We start from the raw sequence: 22251 nt of genomic DNA, 5'->3' as shown, positions 1-22251 counted from the left end.
GATGAACGTATATCTCACTGTCATACCAATTACAGTTTCTTTGTTGCGTTTCTCGTTACATAAATCACGAAACAAGAGCTATTTGTTCCTCTAGTGATTGCAGACCAGCAGATGTATGACGCACCAAGAGATTTTCGTTTGCATGGATATCACGATATGCAAGACATGGATTGGGTTTCCTAATTGGCCCTGAAAGGATATCCAATGATTTAGAGCATAAACCGTCAATAGGCTAGCACCGCAGAACAGATAAGTGTCGCAGTTGTCGTCCCTCTCAATAGATACCGCTGCCAATGATTCGCATGACAGCCAAGCTCACTACTGTATCGGTATGATAGATATCGCGCGGTACTGGAGAGACGGGGTTTACCGATGATCAGCAGTACGTGTTTAAGTGGTCGCGGAAACAGATTGTGATACAGCACTGCCTTGTTAACGGAATGTTACCCACTGACAACGCCATTTAAACCGCTATCTGATTAAGTGCGCTTTTAGATAGTCGGAATTTATTTTCTAATACGATTTGAATTGAAGAAATTGCTTTCAGAAAAATCCTGGTGGTTCATAGTAATTTTATTGTTTTACCTTTTTTCGTTGGGAAAATCAGTTTTCAAATTCATCTGTTGTTAAGCCATCATTTATCAGCACGTGAATATAAAAGGTCGACATTGTGAATTTTGTGACAAAACAATTTTACCAAAACTGTTATGCCATATTTTGAGTTAAACGACTCTGTACTAGATGCTAATTTTTCCGCATGTGCCTCGTTGGATCCTGATTGTGCTAATCCCTTCTTACCTATGGAGAATTCCTCGGACTTATTCGGGGTGGCTAATGTGAGTAGCATATCTTCCGAACCAACCATTAATAATTACACTCTTCTCTTCAAAACCGTGTCAGTTGCTATAGCAATCATCATATTTATTGTTGGATTTGTTGGAAACATTCTTGTTGTTCTGGTAGTATGGCGGACGAAGAGTATGCACACCCCTACGAACTGCTACCTTCTAAGTTTATCAGTGGCTGATTGTTTGGTCCTTCTTTCGGCCACCCTTCCTGCCGTACCTGAACCGTTTTACCAGGTAAACGAATGGCCATGGGGCCATGTTATGTGTTCAACACTAATATTCCTTCAATACCTAGGAGTTGATGCATCGGCCCTATCAATGACAGCTTTCACTGTAGAAAGGTATATTGCAATATGTCACCCAATGAAGGCTCAACGAATGTGCACTGTACAAAGAGCCATGAAAATAACTGCAGGAATTTGGATATTTACTATTATGTATACCGCCCCTTGGCTTGGTTTAACGATGACAAAAAAGGACCCAATATCTGGAATAGAAAAGTGCACATATCGTCTTAAAAGGAACCAGTACTTATTCTATTACATGACTGATCTGATAGCTTTTTACGTGTTACCCCTAATTATTGCAGCATGTCTGTATGGTTTGATAGCGCGGATACTGTTCAGCACAAACATCTCTAAAACACCTGGTGGAAAATATAAAGAAAATGGCCAATACCGTGTTAAGAAAAATACCAGCTCTAGGAAACAGGTGAGTAGATGTTTTAAATAAGAATCCGTAATTAAGTATATATAATGTAATTTTGGTTATCAAATATTGGTTTAAACACAAGATACTTGAAATACGTTATACTAGTTTACATACCTTTTTTGAGTTGTATGCATTTACTATGAGCTTAAAATCTTTGTCAGTGCTACAGCAAATGTTGGGTACTTGAAAAAAAAAGTACTTTGACATTATGACTGATATCTGCTGGCGTGAATACCCACCTTTTCATTGACCAATCAAAACTGTGCTTTTGATATACTGCGTAGAATATCTCAGCTTCTCTTTTTCTGTTCTGATGTAGATCGAGTGACGTTGGAATAATGTGTTGGTTTGTTATATATCATTTAAACAAATATCAGGTTTTTAATAAATATTTTGCAGACTTATTCTAATTATAATTGTAGTAATTATCAAAACGATCTATTTGGCAAATGACTCAAAAGATCATATTTCTTTTTGAATTGATGTAGTAATAATTCGTCGTCGCTTGTGTGTATACCATACTTATGATCTCCATTAAAATACAGAAATGTTTTTCACGTATATGACAAAATACCAACATAAGACACGGTGGTATTAGTTGATTGTATTTTATAGGCCCAACCAACGAAAAGGGTCACTGAAGGAAATGATCTAAGAATGATGCGGTCACTAATGAATATGCATGCCATTTTAGATTGGGGATTTACAAATAGCTCATTTGTGATATCTCTATCCGTCCGCATTTTCCTTTTAAAACTCCTATATATAGTAAAAGAAACAAATTATGTTGACATGTTCGGAGGAAGATTTCGAATCCATCAAACGTGTTATGTCGTAAATGTGATAAATCGTTGTGTTTAATATTATATTTATGCTGATATGGGAGTGGTGAAAGTATGTACACATTACATTTTTGAACTATTAAATAATTTCTAAGTCGAATTATAGTTTGAAATAGTAGTCTATTTAACGTAATTGTTGAAAGGTGCGTAGGAACGGCCGCCCTGGCTGATATGATTAATTTTTGATAGGCCAAAGCCGAAAAATGAGAATATTTTGTCGGCTCCATTCCTTTACTTAATCCCACAAAGTTCCAGCTCATTGACACCAGCGTAACTTGCGAAGTTGTTGCTTGTTTTTTCAAGATGGCGGTCCTGATAGTCATAGACGTCAGACCTGCCCAAAAATATAAAGATCTGGTCAGCACAATCTAAGGATTAGTCACGACAACTTTCAGATCAATCCAGCTCGTGAAGCTTGTGATGAATTCTAAAATGTGATAAGTTTTCGCACGGATGAGACACAAAGGCGAAAATCCGAATTCCTTCAATTAGATGAAATGAAAATATATCTAAGTTTTCTTTTATTAAGTTATCATAACTGCCGAAACAAAATTTGGAAATATGTTTAAATATATGACGCCATGAATAGTCACATGGCATCATACGTGTTTCGGCATGACATCATAGAATATGTCATACACATCGTCACGTGACATTATAAGTCCAAGAAATACAGTAGAAATTATTTTCAGAATTATGAACTTACATTTCATTAAAACTTGGCTCGTAAGCACATTGTCGAAAAGCAACACTAAACACCAACCCTCAATTCAGGTTTTTCAATTGAATTGTGGTATTAAAACATTAATTTAGACAGAAGAATTGTACTTCAATACAAATGCATCTTATGCATACGTATGCAGCACTGCTTTTCCTCACATTTCATATTTATAACATTACAAATTTAGTAAACGATGTGTATAGTATTAGTGACCTTGACCTTCCGATATCAATAGGAATACCAATCAAGCACATTTTGTGAAGAACCAACTATTTGAGACCGTTCAGCCAAACCGAACGGGAAACGTTATGTGAAAAGCATTTATTTCTATTTGCAGTATAGTCCATGTGAACATAAAAAAAATTGTGTCCAATCGGTTGGAAGAGTGTAGATATCCTTTATATATTACCACTGATCTCATTGAACTGATATTTCACATGCAAAAAATATTGGTTATCAAAAAGACTTGACGCTTCACTAACTTTGTGATAAGATATTGGTTATTTATCATGTAGCGTACGCGTTTATCTTTCAATTTCCATTTAAATTTTACAATTTTATGCAGCGAAACTTCTTTTTGTTGCTGGTTCCACTATAGGAACGATCGTGAATTGCAGCGACAGACGGGATCCTGTATTATATATATATATATCCTTATGGCAACCATTGATGCGTGTTTCTCACTGCTTAAAGAGTTGCAATTCCCTTCGCCTCATAATGTCAACATGTGGATCAGTCCATCAGATAACTACTAAATAAGTAAATTTGAAAAGGGAATGACTATCATTTTATTTCCCGAGTGATACCATTAATCTAAGCTAAATTGCACGCTTATTAAATATTCCATTTTATATTTCTAACACGTGAAACTGCTACTGTAGTGGAATGTACATTTGTTTTTTTTCTTTTGTCGAGAAAGATTTCCATTTAGATAATACAATATATATGTGATGTTCTATTTACGCCGTGTCAGATGATCTCAGATAGACACAATTTAACAAGTTCGCGTATGAAGTCAATTGTCCAAGTTCTGTCATGGAATATATCGTCTTTATACATTGAAGGTAAACGGAAGCACATACTTGAGGATATCTGTAAAATGCACACTCATTCCCTCGTTTAGAGGAACAGAGATCGACTTACTCTACATATGTTTCAGCTGCATTTTTGAAAAATATATATACATCTTTTCGAAATAGAAATTGATGAAATTCCTGATAAAAATTTCAAATGATTCATATATTGTCTGCTTAATGATACTATAAACGCGTATATTAAAACGATACATTTGGTTAGAATTTATATTTTTTTCAAGGAAAACATAGTTGGTGTGCCAATTTGTCATTAAACCGGTCTGAGTAAAAATATTATGCGCTAAATCATTAATAATGGTCTTTGATCATGAACCCTACAACGCATAGCTGCACAAAACGTGATTACTCGCTGCATTCATTAGTCTTCTCGAGAAGGCTGGTGATATCCTAGACAAGTTTTCTCTACACTGGTGTCGAAGCATATAGAGAAAAGAAAGATTCAACAGGTATTTTTTTAGCTTTGGATATTGGATAGCAGGCTAACATATTACTTTGATTAATATGTATATGCAATGGTTGCTGTGTGCGGTGACTCAAATCTGGACTTGCTTATGATGGAATCTACAAAAATTTAAACCATCCTCAGTCTAGGAACATAGTTTTGGAGTTAATGGGAAATTTCGATTCGATATATAGTTTTAGAGAACATCATGAAGAAACAAGATATATGGTACATGGAGGAAAAATGTCCTTTAAGGCAAGCTATTTTGGACTTGTTTTTTTTTTTCTTATTTCACATAATTTACTCTCTAGCATAATTCTTTCGTGTGTAGACCCAGGATATCAATAGGAACATTCATTTTTGAAATAACAATGAAAATAAACAAATTTATAAAGTAGGGCTTTTGAAAGCTGAATTATTCATTATTAAAAGATATTGATAACATAACTCTTATAAAAAGTTGTATAGCGAGTGTAAAGAGACAGCGTCGTCCCTGTTTTCAAGCTAGACAGCTTTAGAAATATACTGATAATGATTGACAGTTTGCTACTAATGATCATTTGTTTTTGGTCACTATGTTAATGGAAATTAGAGAGAAAACATATCATATCATGCTTAAAAGAAAAGGCAGCAACGTAATAGAGGAAGTTCCGTGGAATCCCGTCTGCAGCTACAATTCACGAACGTTGCTATAGTGGAACCAGCAACAACGAGGAGCTAGAAGTAAATCTGTAAGAATTTAATATTTAGAAGAAAACATCTAAGGCAGAAGAATGCTTTTTTCTATTGCTTGTTAGATGGAGGAGGGGGGGCCAAATTAATGATTTCTTTAGGTTGGCGAACAGGAACTTCACATTCAGAATTATACCTTTATTACACAAAGGTAAATATATAATAAGGGGTCGAAAGGAGCATTTATAGAAATTGATATGATTCTTCAAGTGATACACAATCAAAGATAAACTTAACACAGCAATTTCGACCTGATTCTAGCAATATAGAAGGGGGACATACTTACGACCGGGCTAGTAGACCAGGCATATGAATCATAATAAAAGTCCGAATGGGTTGACAACAAATTATCTCAAATATTTCTCGAGGCAATAAGGGCAAATTGATGTTGAATAAATTATTTCAGGATACCGACGGGGAGAATAATCTATACCTTAAGTCGGAGGCTTATATCACATATCTTCTGATTCGGTGTCTGAAAATTCTTCGCATTTTAAAACAGTATCTCAAATTAAGTTAAAACTTTGCATAAAAATATTTTTCAAACTAAAATCAAGTAATTTGCCATCTTCTTTTAATATTGAACGACATTGTCATCAAGGAAACCCGATCATCCCATATTTGTTTATTCTGTTAACTGAAATTCGGCTCTCATATTAAAAAATAATAATAGCATTCATGGTAAAGATATTGATAACTGTCAAATAAATATTGGTATCCCAATATGCAGATGATACTTTAATTATCTTAGATGGACCAGGAAAATCTTTGACAGGAGGAATTTACGCACGGGATAAGTATGTAAAACTTTCAGGTTTGAACATTAATTTTATTGAAGATTCCGTTTTACATAATTTCATTTTACAGTAAATAAAAGCCAACTTAAACTTTTATGGTTTGAGTAAATCTTCGTGAAAATCCAAAGCCGAATTTCGACAAACATTAATTAATTAAAATCATCAATAAAACCCGGATTGAAGGTCATTAGCCCCGTATTAGTAGAATTTGTACAATTAAATCAGTGCTGGTATCACAATTTAATCCCCTTTTCACTCCCACATCCAAATTAAGATAAAATCTAAGAAGTTAAATTCTATCAGGTTAAAATCAAGAGACATGTAATTGTTCAAGAGAATGTGAATAAAGGTCAACGGACGATTAACATAGAAGCTATACCTCTTTTAAAAGTTGAACTACATGTAGATAAGAAGACTTTCACAATCTACCAAGAATGCCAGTCTATCTTGAAAACGTTACTGGTACTGGTTTGCGGCCAAATTGTGGCAGTGAATATATACAATTATGCATGAATGAATGTAAAAAAAATAATCGGAAAGGTTTTTTTTAGATCACGGTATCAATTCAAGTGATAAGTTACTCTCGAAAATACCATTTTGGTTTAAAAAAGATATGTTTCAAGGAATTGTTTAAGAAAGGGATAATTAACATATATGATGCTCTAAAAGATTCTTCCACTGGCTTTTGTATACATTCGATGAGTTCGCACTTGAATACCTTTATACCAGATTGTTACAAACTTTCTACAATACCAAAGCTTGATATTTTTAATAAAAATGTTGTTTCAGAATATGATCCAGCTGAGTCTAAAGAAGCCATTTCCTTTATACAAGTGAACATAAAAACTGTTTTTGAGCATGCCAGAGGTTAAAAGATGTTTAATGAAAAGATGATCAAATAATTAACCATAATACCATATGGTAAAAGAAAATGGAGCTTCATTTTTAATACTGTGCCCCCAAGTAGATGTGAATGAGGTATGGTTGCTAGGGTTCAAATGTAGGCGAATGGTTGTGGATCATGGTATGAGATGTAGAGGAATTCGGCTTTAAGGTCATATAGTTTTGGCATGATAATCACAAGTAAGTACGTGTATGGTCAGGGTAATTACTGATGTATATCATAACATTCATGTAATGGCGTGATGTTTGTATGATACTGAGTGTGTTCAGGAAAGTTTTGATGATGATGATGATGATGATGATGATGATGTTTTATGAGATTTATAGTTGCACGACGACGACGATGACAAGGATGATGATGATGATGATGATGATGATGATGATGATGATGTTATAGATTAAATGGCGTCTAGAACGGCTATTATTGTTTTTGATAGTTAGGATGAAGTATTATAATGGTGATGCTTTGTAAATAAAAATAACAATAAGCTTAACAAATAAAATTGAGTAAATACATTTTTAGTAGCAGATTGGGCTATACCGTGTGTAATGATTTACTCTATAACCTCTGTCATAATGAAAACTGATATCTTGTGACGAAAAAAAATATCCCGATTTACTATTCATTGGAAGGCAAACACGCAAGCAAGGTGTAGCGGGGCGATAACGATACTACATATTAAATCAGCATTCTTCGCCTCCTTGGACGCCGCTAAGCTAATCTTACAATATTTGATCATGGAAAAACAGAATCACCACCATGAGAAAACAAAGATGATTATGGTTTTCTTGAGAATGGTTGTCTTGCAGATAACAAGATCATACCTAAAGAAAATACACACACTTTAGTGGTGGAAGAGAATGGCACGATCCATCATAAAAACGCCTTCATATGACATTGGCTGGTGTGAGGAGTTAATCCTATAACTCTTAAAAAGGAAAGAAAATATTGTCTGATCTGCTTCCCTTTCACAATTCACATCCAAACATTTTCAATGACATGTCTTTATCTATGACGCTCATTATAGGGGCAGCCTTTTGTTTGTAAGGGCTGTACGTCATGATTATTGTATGGGCCATATCGTGAGTCTGAATGTGTCTGGAAATGAGGGGCTAACAACAGACAACTTTATAGTGGTATATCGAAGATAAACAGCCTCTTACATTTACAGAAACACATAAAGGCCTGATTTTTTTTGTCTATTATAACATTGATATTGAAACATTTCCATGACTGATGTATTTCCATGTTTTTAACAGGTGTTGCGTCCTTTCAATAGCTGGAGTCCTATTAAGATAGTGCCTACTGGCGAGGAGTCCATGACGAACAATTTTATTGATCATCATGTTGCAATGTACAACATTGTCGCAAAAGATACAATCCAATGAACAATAATATTTGATAGTACATGTACTTAAAACATATTTGAAGTCATTGTGAATTACAAATCACAAGTGCTTGATTTGAGCGTGAAGATTCGGTGACTCCACTGTCACGTGCATCAGACAAATGATCAGTGTAGCCGCAATGTACACAAAATTGTAAACATATCGACAAACCTTTTTGTCCAGATATAAGCAATGAACATTGAGGTGGCAAATAGCACACATGGCTACTATGGGGTGAAGACGATTTTGGTAATAATTTCTATTTTAAATGTATTTTTATTTTATTTATTTTTAACTTTGTTTTATGAGAGTCAATGGGCCCCTTTGTACCGGTTTGGAAACAGGAACAAGGGGCACAGTATCAAAGAAAAAGATGGTGTCTACTGGCGACAGAGTCTATGAGGGAATCCTTTATATTCTTAATGGTGTTAAAGACCTATCAGATGTCTTCTGTCGTCTTCAGTTAAATGAATAACTTTCTGTTATATACAAAGTCCAATTGTAAAAATCCTCATAACCAAAAACGTGTAATTTGGTGGCGACTTTCCTTCAGTATACAATGTCTGTTAGCTTTTCTTGAAAATATAAATATCATATAATATAAAGCAAAAATGCTTAAATACATGTTTTTTTTCAATATAAGAAAAACCTTAATCAAAAGCACATGGTTCCAGCTAATTACTTATGTTTGTCAAGGCCACTTAGGTTAAGGCCCACATTCACACAAGGACATGTTATTGTAGTAACCACGTCAAGTAAAATTAGCTTCTAAGGTGACAAGTCGGCATTGCCTTTGGCTTCTTCTCCCACTACGTTTTAAGAATGGGACGTCTTGGTATAAGGATACCACTAAAGATAGAATTACGGGGTCGACCAGACCATGCGACGTTTTAGTGTGTAATTGGGTGAAGCCTTAAATAGTATTAAGGGGACATGTATCAGCCTATGGACGGAGAGGACAGTGACAAAGATTCAATACAAATTCATTTATACGGATAGTGCAATGTTTCTCCAGTATGGTAGCAAAACGCAGGCCTTATAAATATAATAATAATCTAAAGGGTTGATTGGTTGAGTAGACCACTGTTCTGACTTTGATACGCGGTCAAGTAAATATAAATAATTGGAAGATGTTTGTGAGGTCAACCGTCCTTTCAGCTTTACGTTGGTTTGTATTTGGTCCATGAGGCGTATGAACCCGAGATATTACAATTGTAGCTGTCATTGATACAGATCTTACTAGGGCCCAAGCCTTTCTTCTTATTCTTTGTAGAATCTGACCTCACATTTCTACAGCCTGTTTTCACTAAGACACAATGTGTACAGTGATTAGGAGAGATACGGGTTCACATTTGGGGCCGAGATACAAAACACTTTCGTTAATTATACGGGAAATGTCAAATACAAATACAAAGTATATATAATAAGTTCCTAAATATTCATAATTCATCGTAATTGCGTCACCAATGCCATCACACCATTACCCGATCAAGTGTTCAGCAATTAATTTGATATACATTTCCAGTTATATTAGAGGAAGCTGCGGTATACATTGGGACAAATATTTAATTTGGTAATATGACTGAAATATTACTTTATCCATTACAGTCATATAAATCTGTATTAAATCCAGCTATTTTTTTATGAAAGAGCTGGTAATAAAGTCATATAGATAATAATTTAAGTTCCAATAAGGCTGTCATTGGAATTGGTCGTAGTTTGTGCATACCTGAATGTGACCAACTTTAGGGCGCTGTATAATGCCATTTGAAAGAAAAACAGGACCAATTCATGGTGCTGTCAGAGCACTATCAAGGAATATTTTACCAAATCAAACGTATACTGAAAACACAAATATGTATTATTATATAGTCGCATTAGATTATCAAGGACAGCATCTTATTTGAATGGGGCCAATGAAAGTTTTTTCGTTCCTATCAAATGGATTTTTATTTGTAAAGACACTTCAACACTGAAAGATCATTTGGGATAGCAAACGGTCTGGTTAAATTCTTAAATGAGAATATCACTTTCAAAACAAATATGCCAAAATGCTCTAGTTCGGTACACTTAGACACGCTTAGTTCGGCTATATTCAAAGAAATACCATGGTTGTTAACCTACTTGCCGAGTCTAAATTACGTTTAGCCTTTGCGTACTCCCTTGGAGGGATACTGCGACTTCGTCCCCAGGTCGCGACATACCGAAGTCATTAAAATGGCATTTACAGCTTCCTGCTTACTGCTGAACACTAAAAGAGGTTGATAAGGAATACTATCAATCCTTGTGAGGTCTCACGGATTGCAAGAGAGGGTTTCCATTTTGTGTCGGTAAATATATTGCTAGTGTCCAAAACGCAAGGCTTTTCAGGGCAATGCTACTTAAAATAGACTCATTTTGACCCATTTTAGTCGACTCCGTCGCTCAATGCCGCTAAATGTTTGGGTAGGACGTTTCAGCACCAAACAATTCATTTCCAATTCCACAGGTTATTTCACTTGAATCTTCTATACCACCTTTTGTAGGGTCTTTTAATCAAGTTGTATGGAAGCAATTTTTAAAAGCGACAATTTAACACATATTTTGTTATTTAACTTTCTTTTTACCAAAGTTAGTTCTTTGTTTATGTGTATGTGCTTGTTTGTTGTTTGTCATTTGTTTGTTTGTTAGATTTTTTTTTATTTTTTGTTTTCGTTTTTTGTTTTTTGTTTGTTTTTTGCTTTTTGGGTTGTTTTTTTTTCAACCTTGGTGATTCATTTACTACCTTATTATGAACAAGCATGTGATTGGCGATAACAAAATCAGACAAAAGCATTGGAATTTTATATTTAGATCATTAGAACGGCAAATGTTGTTAAAATGATAATAGAGGTAGAAAATAGATGATATATACACGATATAAGTACAACTCAAAACACGTTGGGAGTAAGATATAAGCCAAAATTAAGTTTAGTGCATGATGCAGCTGTTTCCTCATTATAGGAACCGTCAGTGATGTTAAGAACACCATACAGTTGTTTCATCCTTTAAGGACTCGTCAGTGATGCTAATGCCACCTTACAGTTGTTTTGTCCTTTAAGGACTCGTCAGTGATGCTAATGACACCATACAGTTGTTTTGTCCTTTAAGGACTCGTCAGTGATGCTAATGACACCATACAGTTGCTTTGCCCTTTAAGGAGTCGTCACTGATGTCAATGACACCTTACAGTTGTTTTGTCCTTTAAGGAGTCGTCAGTGATGCTAATGACACCATACAGTTGTTTTGTCCTATACGGGGTCGTCAATGATGCTAATGACACCATACAGTTGTTTTGTCCTTTAAGGACTCGTCAGTGATGCTAATGACACCATACAGTTGTTTTGTCCTATACGGGGTCGTCAATGATGCTAATGACACCATACAGTTGTTTTGTCCTTTAAGGACTCGTCAGTGATGCTAATGACACCATACAGTTGTTTTGTCCTATACGGGGTCGTCAGTGATGCTAATGACACCATACAGTTGTTTTGTGCTTTAAGGACTCGTCAGTGATGCTAATGACACCATACAGTTGTTTTGTCCTTTAAGGACTCGTCAGTGATGCTAATGACACCATACAGTTGTTTTGTCCTATACGGGGTCGTCAGTGATGCCAATGACACCATACAGTTGTTTTGTCCTTTAAGGACTCGTCAGTGATGCTAATGACACCATACAATTGTTTGTCCTATACGGGGTCGACAGTGATGCTAATGACACCATACAGTTGATTTGTCCTTTAAGGACTCGTCAGTGATGCTAATGACACCTTACAGTTGTTTCATCCTTTTAGGACTCGTCAGTGATGCTAATGACACCATACAGTTGCTTTGTCCTTTAAGGAGTCGTCAGTGATGCTAATGACACCATACAATTGTTTTGTCCTTTAAGGACTCGTCAGTGATGCTAATGACACCTTACAATTGTTTTGTCCTTAAATGACTCGTCAGTGATGCTAATGACACCATACAATTGCTTTGTCCTTTAAGGACTCGTCAGTGATGCCAATGACACCTTACAGTTGTTTTGTCCTTTAAGGACTCGTCAGTGATGCTAATGACACCATACAATTGCTTTGTCCTTTAAGGACTCGTCAGTGATGCCAATGACACCATACAGTTGTTTTGTCCTATACGGGGTCGTCAGTGATGCTAATGACACCATACAGTTGTTTTGTCCTATACGGGGTCGTCAGTGATGCTAATGACACCTTACAGTTGTTTTGTCCTTAAAGGACTCGTCAGTGATGCTAATGACACCATACAGTTGTTTTGTCCTATACGGGGTCGTCGGTGATGCTAATGACACCTTACAGTTGCGTTGTCCTATACGGGGTCGTCAGTGATGCTAATGACACCTTACAGTTGTGTTGTCCTATACGGGGTCGTCTGTGATGCTAATGACACCATACAGTTGTTTTGTCATTTAAGGACTCGTCAGTGATGCTAATGACACCATACAGTTGTTTTGTCCTTTAAGGAGTCGTCAGTGATGCTAATGACACCATACAGTTGTTTTGTCCTATACGGGGTCGTCAGTGATGCTAATGACACCATACAATTGTTTTGTCCTATACGGGGTCGTCAGTGATGCTAATGACACCATACAGTTGTTTTGTCCTATACGGAGTCGTCAGTGATGCTAATGACACCTTACAGTTGTTTTGTCCTATACGGGGTCACCAGTGATGCTATAGGCTTAAAGTACTTATGAAATCAAGAGTCCAAAACTCGAAATTGGTCAAAAGAACCACTAAATACTGGATGAGGAGATACAAAACATTCATAATTTAACTCTTTTCTTTAACATTTTTGATATGGGATTTCAAATGTTTTCATTAAAAATAAGCAGTGATTCATATTGCATTGCCGTATTCAATAACGTTAAAATCATAAGAACCATGTCGCGTAATTGATCTTGGGATTAAACCAGAATGTGCCATTCTGTTTATAAATATTACAAAAAGTAGTTTGTGCATCATTGAAAATGATGAGTTGTGTTTTTAAAATCAAAAATCAAATTGTTTGGAGGATGATATCACGCGATGTGAATTCATTCATCTATAATCTGTTATTTTGTTGAACGTACACGTAGCACGTTGCGGGTGTCCCAATCTGACACTAATAATACAATATTAACTGCTTTATATTTTGCAACCGAATATTGATTTAAAACTACATTTCAATGAATTAATCCAGTATTACAATAACAATTGATGTAATGTTTCATTTGCAAAATTATTAAAACGATAAGGCGAGAAACACTTTAAGCTTTGTAAGCACTGTCTTTAAAATGGTTAAAACACTACCTAATTAAATTAAATAAAATGCATGTGGCACCATTATGTTGTCTATATCAAGTCACTGCAAAACATTTTTAAAATATGTTGTTTGTTTGTTTATTTTTTTTTATTTTTTTTTTGTCATTTTTACACACATTTGCTTGGTTTTAAGCGACAATTATTGTATATTTTATACTTATTACCGGTGCTTTTTTCGTATAAAAAGTGTCTATATATACAGTCGAATCTGTCCAAATGACCAGCTGTATTAAGCGACTCTCTGTTCTAAGCGACCATTTCAATTCCTTCCGTGCGTTTTCGCTATATATTTAACTCTGTTAAGCGGCCAACTGTTTACGCGTCCAGTGACCGCAATTTTTTATTCCAGTGATAACAATAACTCTCTAATAAGCGACCAGAAGTCTCCAAAATGCCTTCTATTACCATTTTCACCTTGAAAACACCCACGCGGGTTTCCTTTTTGTGAAAAAGGACGGGAGAGGAGGCGAAGAGACAGTCTAGAATTCTGACGATTTTCAGACGCTTTGATTCATAAAATACATAAATTTACATGTGAAAATATAACAATTAAGGAATGCATAAACAGTGAACTGACTGTTTTTATCAATCGTGATTTTTTTTTTTTTTTTTAATGAAATTAAAACAGATATTTGCCAGTGAAAAAGCTACCGTTTAAAAAGTAGGAAAATGCAGTAACGTAACTAATAATTGGGTTGGATGTCCGGACCAAGATTTCAGGAGTTAAAAACAAGCATTGGAAAGTAATCTAATTAACCAATAAAGTATATTTCTGACGTAGTCAAATAGGTCAATCAGATCAAATAGGTTAAAACTAAAACATTACACGAGACTTTACCTTGTAAAATGTTTATATCAAAGGGGTTTTAAACATTGCTTGCCTCCGTTTATGTTTGTGAACAAAACTACATGGAAAAAGCAGAATGAAATCACGTTGATGCGGGTGACGAGACCGCGAAGAGTTCCGCTTACAAGCGATAACATAATATGCATTACTGTACGACCTACCGAATTGTTATGGTATTTCCTAACACTGATCTAGGTATTTACAATACTCGTTTGCGAACCTTTGTTTCGCAATTAAGGGAGAATCTTGGTTTTATGATAAAATCATATATCATTTTCCATCAATTCTTTTCACAGTTATATATAGTCGCTTTAACGTTACTTGCTCAGAAGTAACAATTTACTAGCTTCTTCTGATGTCCTCCCTTTTTCTCCTTCCTCCCCTCCCCTTTCCTCTCCTCCCCCTCCCAGCGCGCTCCCGTCTTCCTTTTCCCTTTCCTCCCCTAGGCACCTAACCTGGTATGACCCTCAGAGTTGAAAGATAAACGAGTGCAGTGTACAGACGACAAGTACATGATGCAGATGACATGCCCTTATTATAGGAAGCTTTTAAGTTGCTGTATCAGCAAATTTCGCCATGTCTGCAAATTGTGTAAAGTACGTGCTCAGACGGGATGCAGAAAATGTATAAGTCTTGTATAGAAATAATACAATTACAAACGTCTAGACTGCGAATGGACGTTAACTTCCAATGACTCCCATTGCTGATGACGTCAGGCTATATTGTTTTGTGCAACAGCACTAATGAGAGATGAAATGGCCTCTGAACGTGATCTGGAAAATGATCATAACTTAATTTGGGGATTTACAGTAAAACTCCAGTAAAAAAACATTTGAATAATGGTATAGTGACACTTTTCAAAAGAAAAATAAGACCAAATCTTTGAGAAGAATCCAACCAAACATATTCACTTTTCAAGTTATAGAGATTTGTTTCAAAATAACTGAATTAATTAATTTAAACATGTATTACAGTATATGCATTTCTTCCCTTTTATAAGCGCCCTTATTAATGTTGACTCAATCGAATATTTCGGAATAATGAAAATCCCACTTTATTATGTTTTTAATTCCCCAGAAAATGACCAATCACTTCATAAAATATTTGGACTGACGCTGATCCCTATATCTTTCATATTTTTATCCTTCATGAATATACAGTCAAAATACAGTAACTTCCAATTATTTTACACTGATGATTACAAGGTTGAGCATAAGGTTGCCACCACCGCCATGATTACGACAGATGCAGCATGGATGACGGCTTCCAAATTATGTTTCAATGAGAAGCCAACACTATCTACCTCACCCTTGCACACATTCGAACTAACAATTACCAAGAGCAATTATTTATTCTGACTATTTTATCGCGTTTATACCATTTGTAACTAAATATTTAATATCAAACTGGCAAATGAACGGATTCAATATGTAGACAACAAACTACACTCGATTAAAACAACCATTGGTGAATGGTTTCCTTGATATAGAGACAGCCGCCGTGACGATGTCGTCCTTGCCCGTCGTAGGATTTGTCATTGAAGCTTGAGAATCAGTCTCAGTATATCGGATGCAGTGAATCATTTACTATTACATACATTGTTTTGGATTGCATCGATATACAATTATTTGTATAGCAGCATAATTCTGTCTAAAATTTCTATTTTAAGCTGTTAAAATATACAAAATGTTGAAAACTGTCGGTCTGTATTACACGATAGACCAACCAATCCATTTTTTTTTATTTTTTTTTTTTTTTTTCATATTTCGTTTTTTTTTCTCGCTATTTATTATCTCGTATGACTTTCGTGTGTTTATTGACCGTTAATATTGTAATTTTAGTTAATGTTTCAGAAGAGAAAGCGTCCTCATGTTTCTCTCTATATTTGAAACCTAGGCACAAAACGTATCGTATGCATTGCATTAGCACATCATATCATTATACATATTATTTGATTTCACTTGGTTTGTTTTGTTTAACGTCCTATTAACAGCCAGCGTCATTTAAGGACGTGCCAGGTTTTGGAGGTGGAGGAAAGCTGGAGTACCCGGAGAAAAACCACCCGGCCTACGGTCAGTACATGGCAACTGCCCCGCGTAGGTTTCGAACTCGCAACCTAGAGGTGGAGGGCTAGTGTTAAAGTGCCGGGACACCTTAACCACTCGGCCACCGACCATGAATGATGAAAGTAGTTCACACATTGGACCATACAAAATAATCATAGCAAACGATTCACAGACATTGTAGTAACAAAAACATAAATTAACCTGTATTGTTATTACTATATTTTATCACTTTGGTCTTTCAGTGAAATTAACACGCGACATACATAATATTGTCATTTGATAAACATATACATGTGTATTACCCTCCCCCCCCCCCCCCCCCCCTCCTTCCCTCCTTTTTCCTTTCTTCTTTTCTTTCTTTTTGTTTTCTATTGTTTTTTTTTATTTTATATCTCTGCCATGTCATTATCTTGAAAAACAGGAGACAGCTATATATAAATAATGATAAACAAGTTTCATACGACATTCTACGATGACTTAATCCCCTGAAAAACCCTGGTCTATCGCCATAGAAACAACGACTACCCGTCATCATAGAAACAATTTTTATCTCTCGTCATGGAAACAATATTCACCTATCGCCTTATAAACAACACTTACCTATCGCCTTATAAACAACACTTACCTATCGTCATAGAAACAATATTCACCTATCGCCTTATAAACAACACTTACCTATCGTCATAGAAACAATATTCACCTATCGCCTTATAAACAACACGTACATATCGCCTTATAAACAACACTTACCTATCGCCTTATAAACAACACTTACCTATCGTCATAGAAACAATATTCACCTATCGCCTTATAAACAACACTTACCTATCGTCATAGAAACAATATTCACATATCGCCTTATAAACAACACTTACCTATCGTCATAGAAACAATATTCACCTATCGCCTTATAAACAACACTTACCTATCGTCATAGAAACAATACTCACCTATCGCCTTATAAACAACACTTACCTATCGTCATAGAAACAATATTCACCTATCGCCTTATAAACAACACTTACCTATCGGCATAGAAACAATATTTAACTATCCGTCATAGAAACAATATTCACCTATCGCCCTTATAAACAACACTTACCTATCGTCATAGAAACAATATTCACCTATCGCCTTATAAACAACACTTACCTATCGTCATAGAAACAATATTCACCTATCGCCTTATAAACAACACTTACCTATCGTCATAGAAACAATATTCACCTATCGCCTTATAAACAACACTTACCTATCGTCATAGAAACAATATTCACCTATCGCCTTATAAACAACACTTACCTATCATCATAGAAACAATATTAACTTATTGTCATAGAAACAATGTTACTTATCGTCATAGAAACAATGCTTACGACATTGGTAACTTGATTCAAGACAATAACCGAAATAGTAATAGTACCACGGCGCACATATTAATAGACCCACATCGATTTGGATCGAGCGTTCGGTCTCATTTGCGAAAATAAAATTAATTAGATAGAAAGCGTTTCAGAAGTAAACTGTCCATTTTGCGAATTTGGTTTCAAAATGAAGTCGTTTTAACTAAGAGTGTTGCTCATGTTGGTCAAATTAACCTCCAGTTGTTTCCCCGTTCCGTGTGCATTAATGACATTAGAGGCCCATTGATTATATACAATAGTATTAAAAAGCCGAGAGAGTAGGCACGGTCGTGTGATATTTAAATTAGGGCAAGGGCTGAAAGAGATTAAAAACTTTGCCTTGACCGACTCTGAACAATTTGCAATGATGGAAAACACCCACGGCTCTGCAGTACGATTTTATCCTGAGAGTCACCAAACAAGCCTATACCACCAGGAACGATAGTATGCTGTCCTGTAATGAGGACAACCAGAAATAATCCCACAAATACCATGTACAGAATACAATAACCGCGATAATTCGGAAAACGTGCGGACTAGATCTCCCGCGATCATTCTGGCTTAGATGGTAGTGCTAACAGACACGACCCGTGTTCCAGTCACGTGTTCCAGTCACCAGATTCTAGCCAGTTTTCTGTAGATGTCTTCAATTTACAATGAATAGACAAGGAGGTTGTGAAGTAGCATCTTACTAAGATTAATTACGTATTGTTTTATGTAGTATGATAATTTAGAGCCGAATATTACCTTTACACTAGAAAAAGACGTTCACAGAAACAGAAAATATCAAACTGAAAAGGCCAAACTGAAAATAAAAGATAAAATTCTAAAAATCACTCGTATAAAACTCACTGGGTGAAGTATAAAAGTTTATTGAACGTTTATTAAAAAGACATTTTAAAGAAAAGTATCGCTCTATTGTTAACGAGTATCTTGTGAAAGAATATTTTATTTGGCGAACTCAATTTTAGCACATTTCCAAATTATTACAGTTTGGCATATTAATAAATTGACGAGCCAAAACTATTGTATATAATAACAGTGTATAGAAAGTGAAATTAGCGCAATCATGAGTAAGTCGAATGCTTCAAGCGAGAAAAGCGCAAAAATAAGTTTACCGCTAAAATATGAACTTTTACAGTATAAATTGATTAAATGTTAGACTGTAAAATGTTGGTGATAGGCATAACAAACATTGTTTGTAGCCTATGTACCCAACTACCGTAAATGTTCTAAGTTTGGTTCACTCGGATGTAAGGTCATTTTCATTTTTGACAGATTAGCGCATTAGGAAACTTAACCCAGTTTTATTATAATGGCAGCAGTCGAGCCCCAACATTAACAGCGTTAAACAGAGGTACCAACTACCTTTTTAAGACCGGTATGTATCGGCCAAGAAAAAAAAGTTATTTCACTCTGAACTGTATGTTAACTATCACAACGGTTTGCTAGTTGCAAAGGAGCGTCTATTGGAGTGAAACTTCACCATGTAGGCTTTGTAAGAATGTCAACATGTCAGCTCTTTTATCGCAGAGCAATTAAATTCATTCAAAACAAAAAAGAACTAAACTATAAACATATATGTATGGCTAGATATCTGTAGTTGTTTGAACATAGAAAAACCTTTTTATTGTTATGATATGCATTCACATATGACTTGCCAATCTAATATGCTTCCTCCATTTAATTGGTTACACGACACACCTTACTTTTGATTTCCAAATTAGAGTTCCCCTTACATGCTGTAACATGCAGACAAATCGCGACCCCGCCATAACCGATAAAACTTGATGTTGATGCTCTTTTTATTCCCTTTTAAAGTCAGAAACGAGGAGAGAATGATTCCTGGTGACAAAATACAGTAAGATCCTTGCACTGGCGTCAGAATTCACTGATACCAGATGATTGTACAATTTCTTCACAGGATCCAGAATATGACTACTCATTCATAGCCTAATCCTAAACCAAAACATCCTTGCTTCGGCGAAGTAGCGATTAATTAGCCTCTTAACAATTGCCCCCTGGGTATCGTAGCATAGGCGCCTAGTACTTCACAGAGATAACAGCCTTTCTATGACATAGGAGATGGTGAGTTTTATATGAGGTAGGTACAACCCTTGAGGATTATATACGGTGTGTTTCAGAGAAACAAAGTCGTTTAAATGAAAACTCCCGAGAAAACATTTCGACCGTGATTTCATTTGGTACACAAAAGCTGACAATGGCATCAGACACAAAAGGATAAAAACATATTAAAATGACGCTGGATGAAAGAATGATTAAAGTGAATATTGAACAATTTTACAATCAGGAAGCAAGACTATCAAAAGATATTTGTTGAGCATTACTCTTAGAGAGGTTGCAAGGGCCGAGTGGTTAAGGTGTCGCGATACTTTATCAAATATTAAAAGAATAACAAACGACATCAAAATTTTCTAATCTCAATCAATTCTCCCTGAAATTACATTCAAGTTCACAAATGTCGGCTGATTACCGGAAGAGGAAACAACCAAAGGGGGATAATTCCTCTTCAAATTTTGGGACACAATAATGACAGGAACCAAATAGCTTGCATACTATAATGATAGGAACCGAATCGCGTTGAAGTTACATTTGATAACCTAATTTAATATGTTAATCTATTAAATTCATTTATCACTAGAACTCTTCCCCTCTGGGTCGCGAGTTCCTATCCCATGTGGGGCAGTTGCCAGGTACTGACCGTAGGCCAGTGGTTTTTCTCCGGGTACTCCGGCTTTCCTCCACCTCCAAAACCTTGCACGTCTTTAAACGAACAGAGCTGTCAATAGGACGCTAAACAAAAATAAACGAAAACAGCTCTTAAAGCAAGTTATCACCAGTGCATTTGTGGTGTGCATAAGCAGATTTTAATGTTATATTTTTAAACATCTAATCCCCAATCTCTTCCAAAGGTTTGTTGTCACACTTTTGCCATTTTACTCGAGCTTGTATAATGCATTCATTTCTGATACTGCTGCAACGGTATTTAAAATCAAATCTGAATAAACATTGTTGTGATAGCAAATGCTTAAAAGGCCTAAAAATCCATGAACCATCAAAAATGACTTTACCACAATGGTCATGCATCACGTGCTGTTCATGAGTGATATTTAGTAAGGAACTGACACATCAGGGACTGGGGGAGCGACTGATGGCTGAGCCAACAAAGCGTCACAAACCTCTCTCCTCGGACATAAGAAATATCCTAACAGTAGAATCCATATTCAGCAAATTCAAGTTGAATTTTGGAGATGTTAATGGAAGGTTAAACTAGGTCACTGAGACCGAACTTTTCAGTTTTTGACATTTTTGCCGATTTTTGTTTATTTAAACCTGATATTTAAAAGTTATCTTTATTTTCATATTAATTTGTTATTCAATTTTACAATGAAATGTATGGTTAACACCTTCCTACTCCGACTTATTATATGACCCTACACAAAATCTGATGGTTTGAATAGTGTATTGAATTGATAGCCATATGATACCTTCTTGCAAAACCTATGCTAATCACTTCATCAACCCTTACATTTCAACTTCTTTAAAATGGGCAGATTTTAATCAAATTGATAACGTTTCGACATCTTAAGTTTAATATTGACGTTTGTATCCCTTTTCAGTTCTTAGCCCCTTAAAGACATTTCTATAAAGTCAGCAAGTCGTTTAATAGATAAAAAAAATCTTTCGGAGATAATGGTGGACCCAAAATTCAAAAACGGTTCAGCTGATTATCAGTTTAAGATTTGATACAATTAACTCTTTTTCTCCGCAGCTTCTTATAAATAATTCTCGCCTGGTAAATTTCATCTGCCAATTCCGTTCCAACACCTTGAATCATTTTTAGTTCAAAAACAGTGAAAAGAAATATTTCTAAAGATACAAATGTACATAAAATCAGTGACTAAATATCAAATGTTAACGAAAACGATTTATTGTTTTTAAAATAAAAAGTTGTTTTTTTGTGGGGGGGGGGGGGGGGGGGGGGGGTAATTGTTCATATCAAAGCACGAAGAGTGCTTCAAGTGATAATGACGTTCATTTATACACGGGTTGAAAAGAAACCGTTTGATATGTTCACGATGTTTACTGTTGAT

The 22251-nt window shown here is 35.5% G+C and overlaps 1 protein-coding gene across 1 annotated transcript in view; it reads left to right on the top strand.

The window, feature by feature from the left end:
* The first annotated feature begins 707 nt into the window (after window positions 1–707).
* Window positions 708–22251, top strand: part of LOC117337711 (thyrotropin-releasing hormone receptor-like) — a 29164-nt gene continuing 7620 nt past the window's right edge. Inside the window, exon 1 of the mRNA XM_033898809.1 lies at window positions 708–1559. Within this exon, the coding sequence (XP_033754700.1) occupies window positions 708–1559 (852 nt within the window). The remainder of the gene's footprint in view (window positions 1560–22251) is intronic.

The sequence above is a fragment of the Pecten maximus genome, chromosome 11 (assembly GCF_902652985.1).
Source record: "Pecten maximus chromosome 11, xPecMax1.1, whole genome shotgun sequence".
Taxonomy (NCBI): domain Eukaryota; kingdom Metazoa; phylum Mollusca; class Bivalvia; order Pectinida; family Pectinidae; genus Pecten; species Pecten maximus.
The sequence above is the reverse complement of the archived record's forward strand: the minus strand, read 5'-3'. Positions and strand labels throughout refer to the sequence as shown.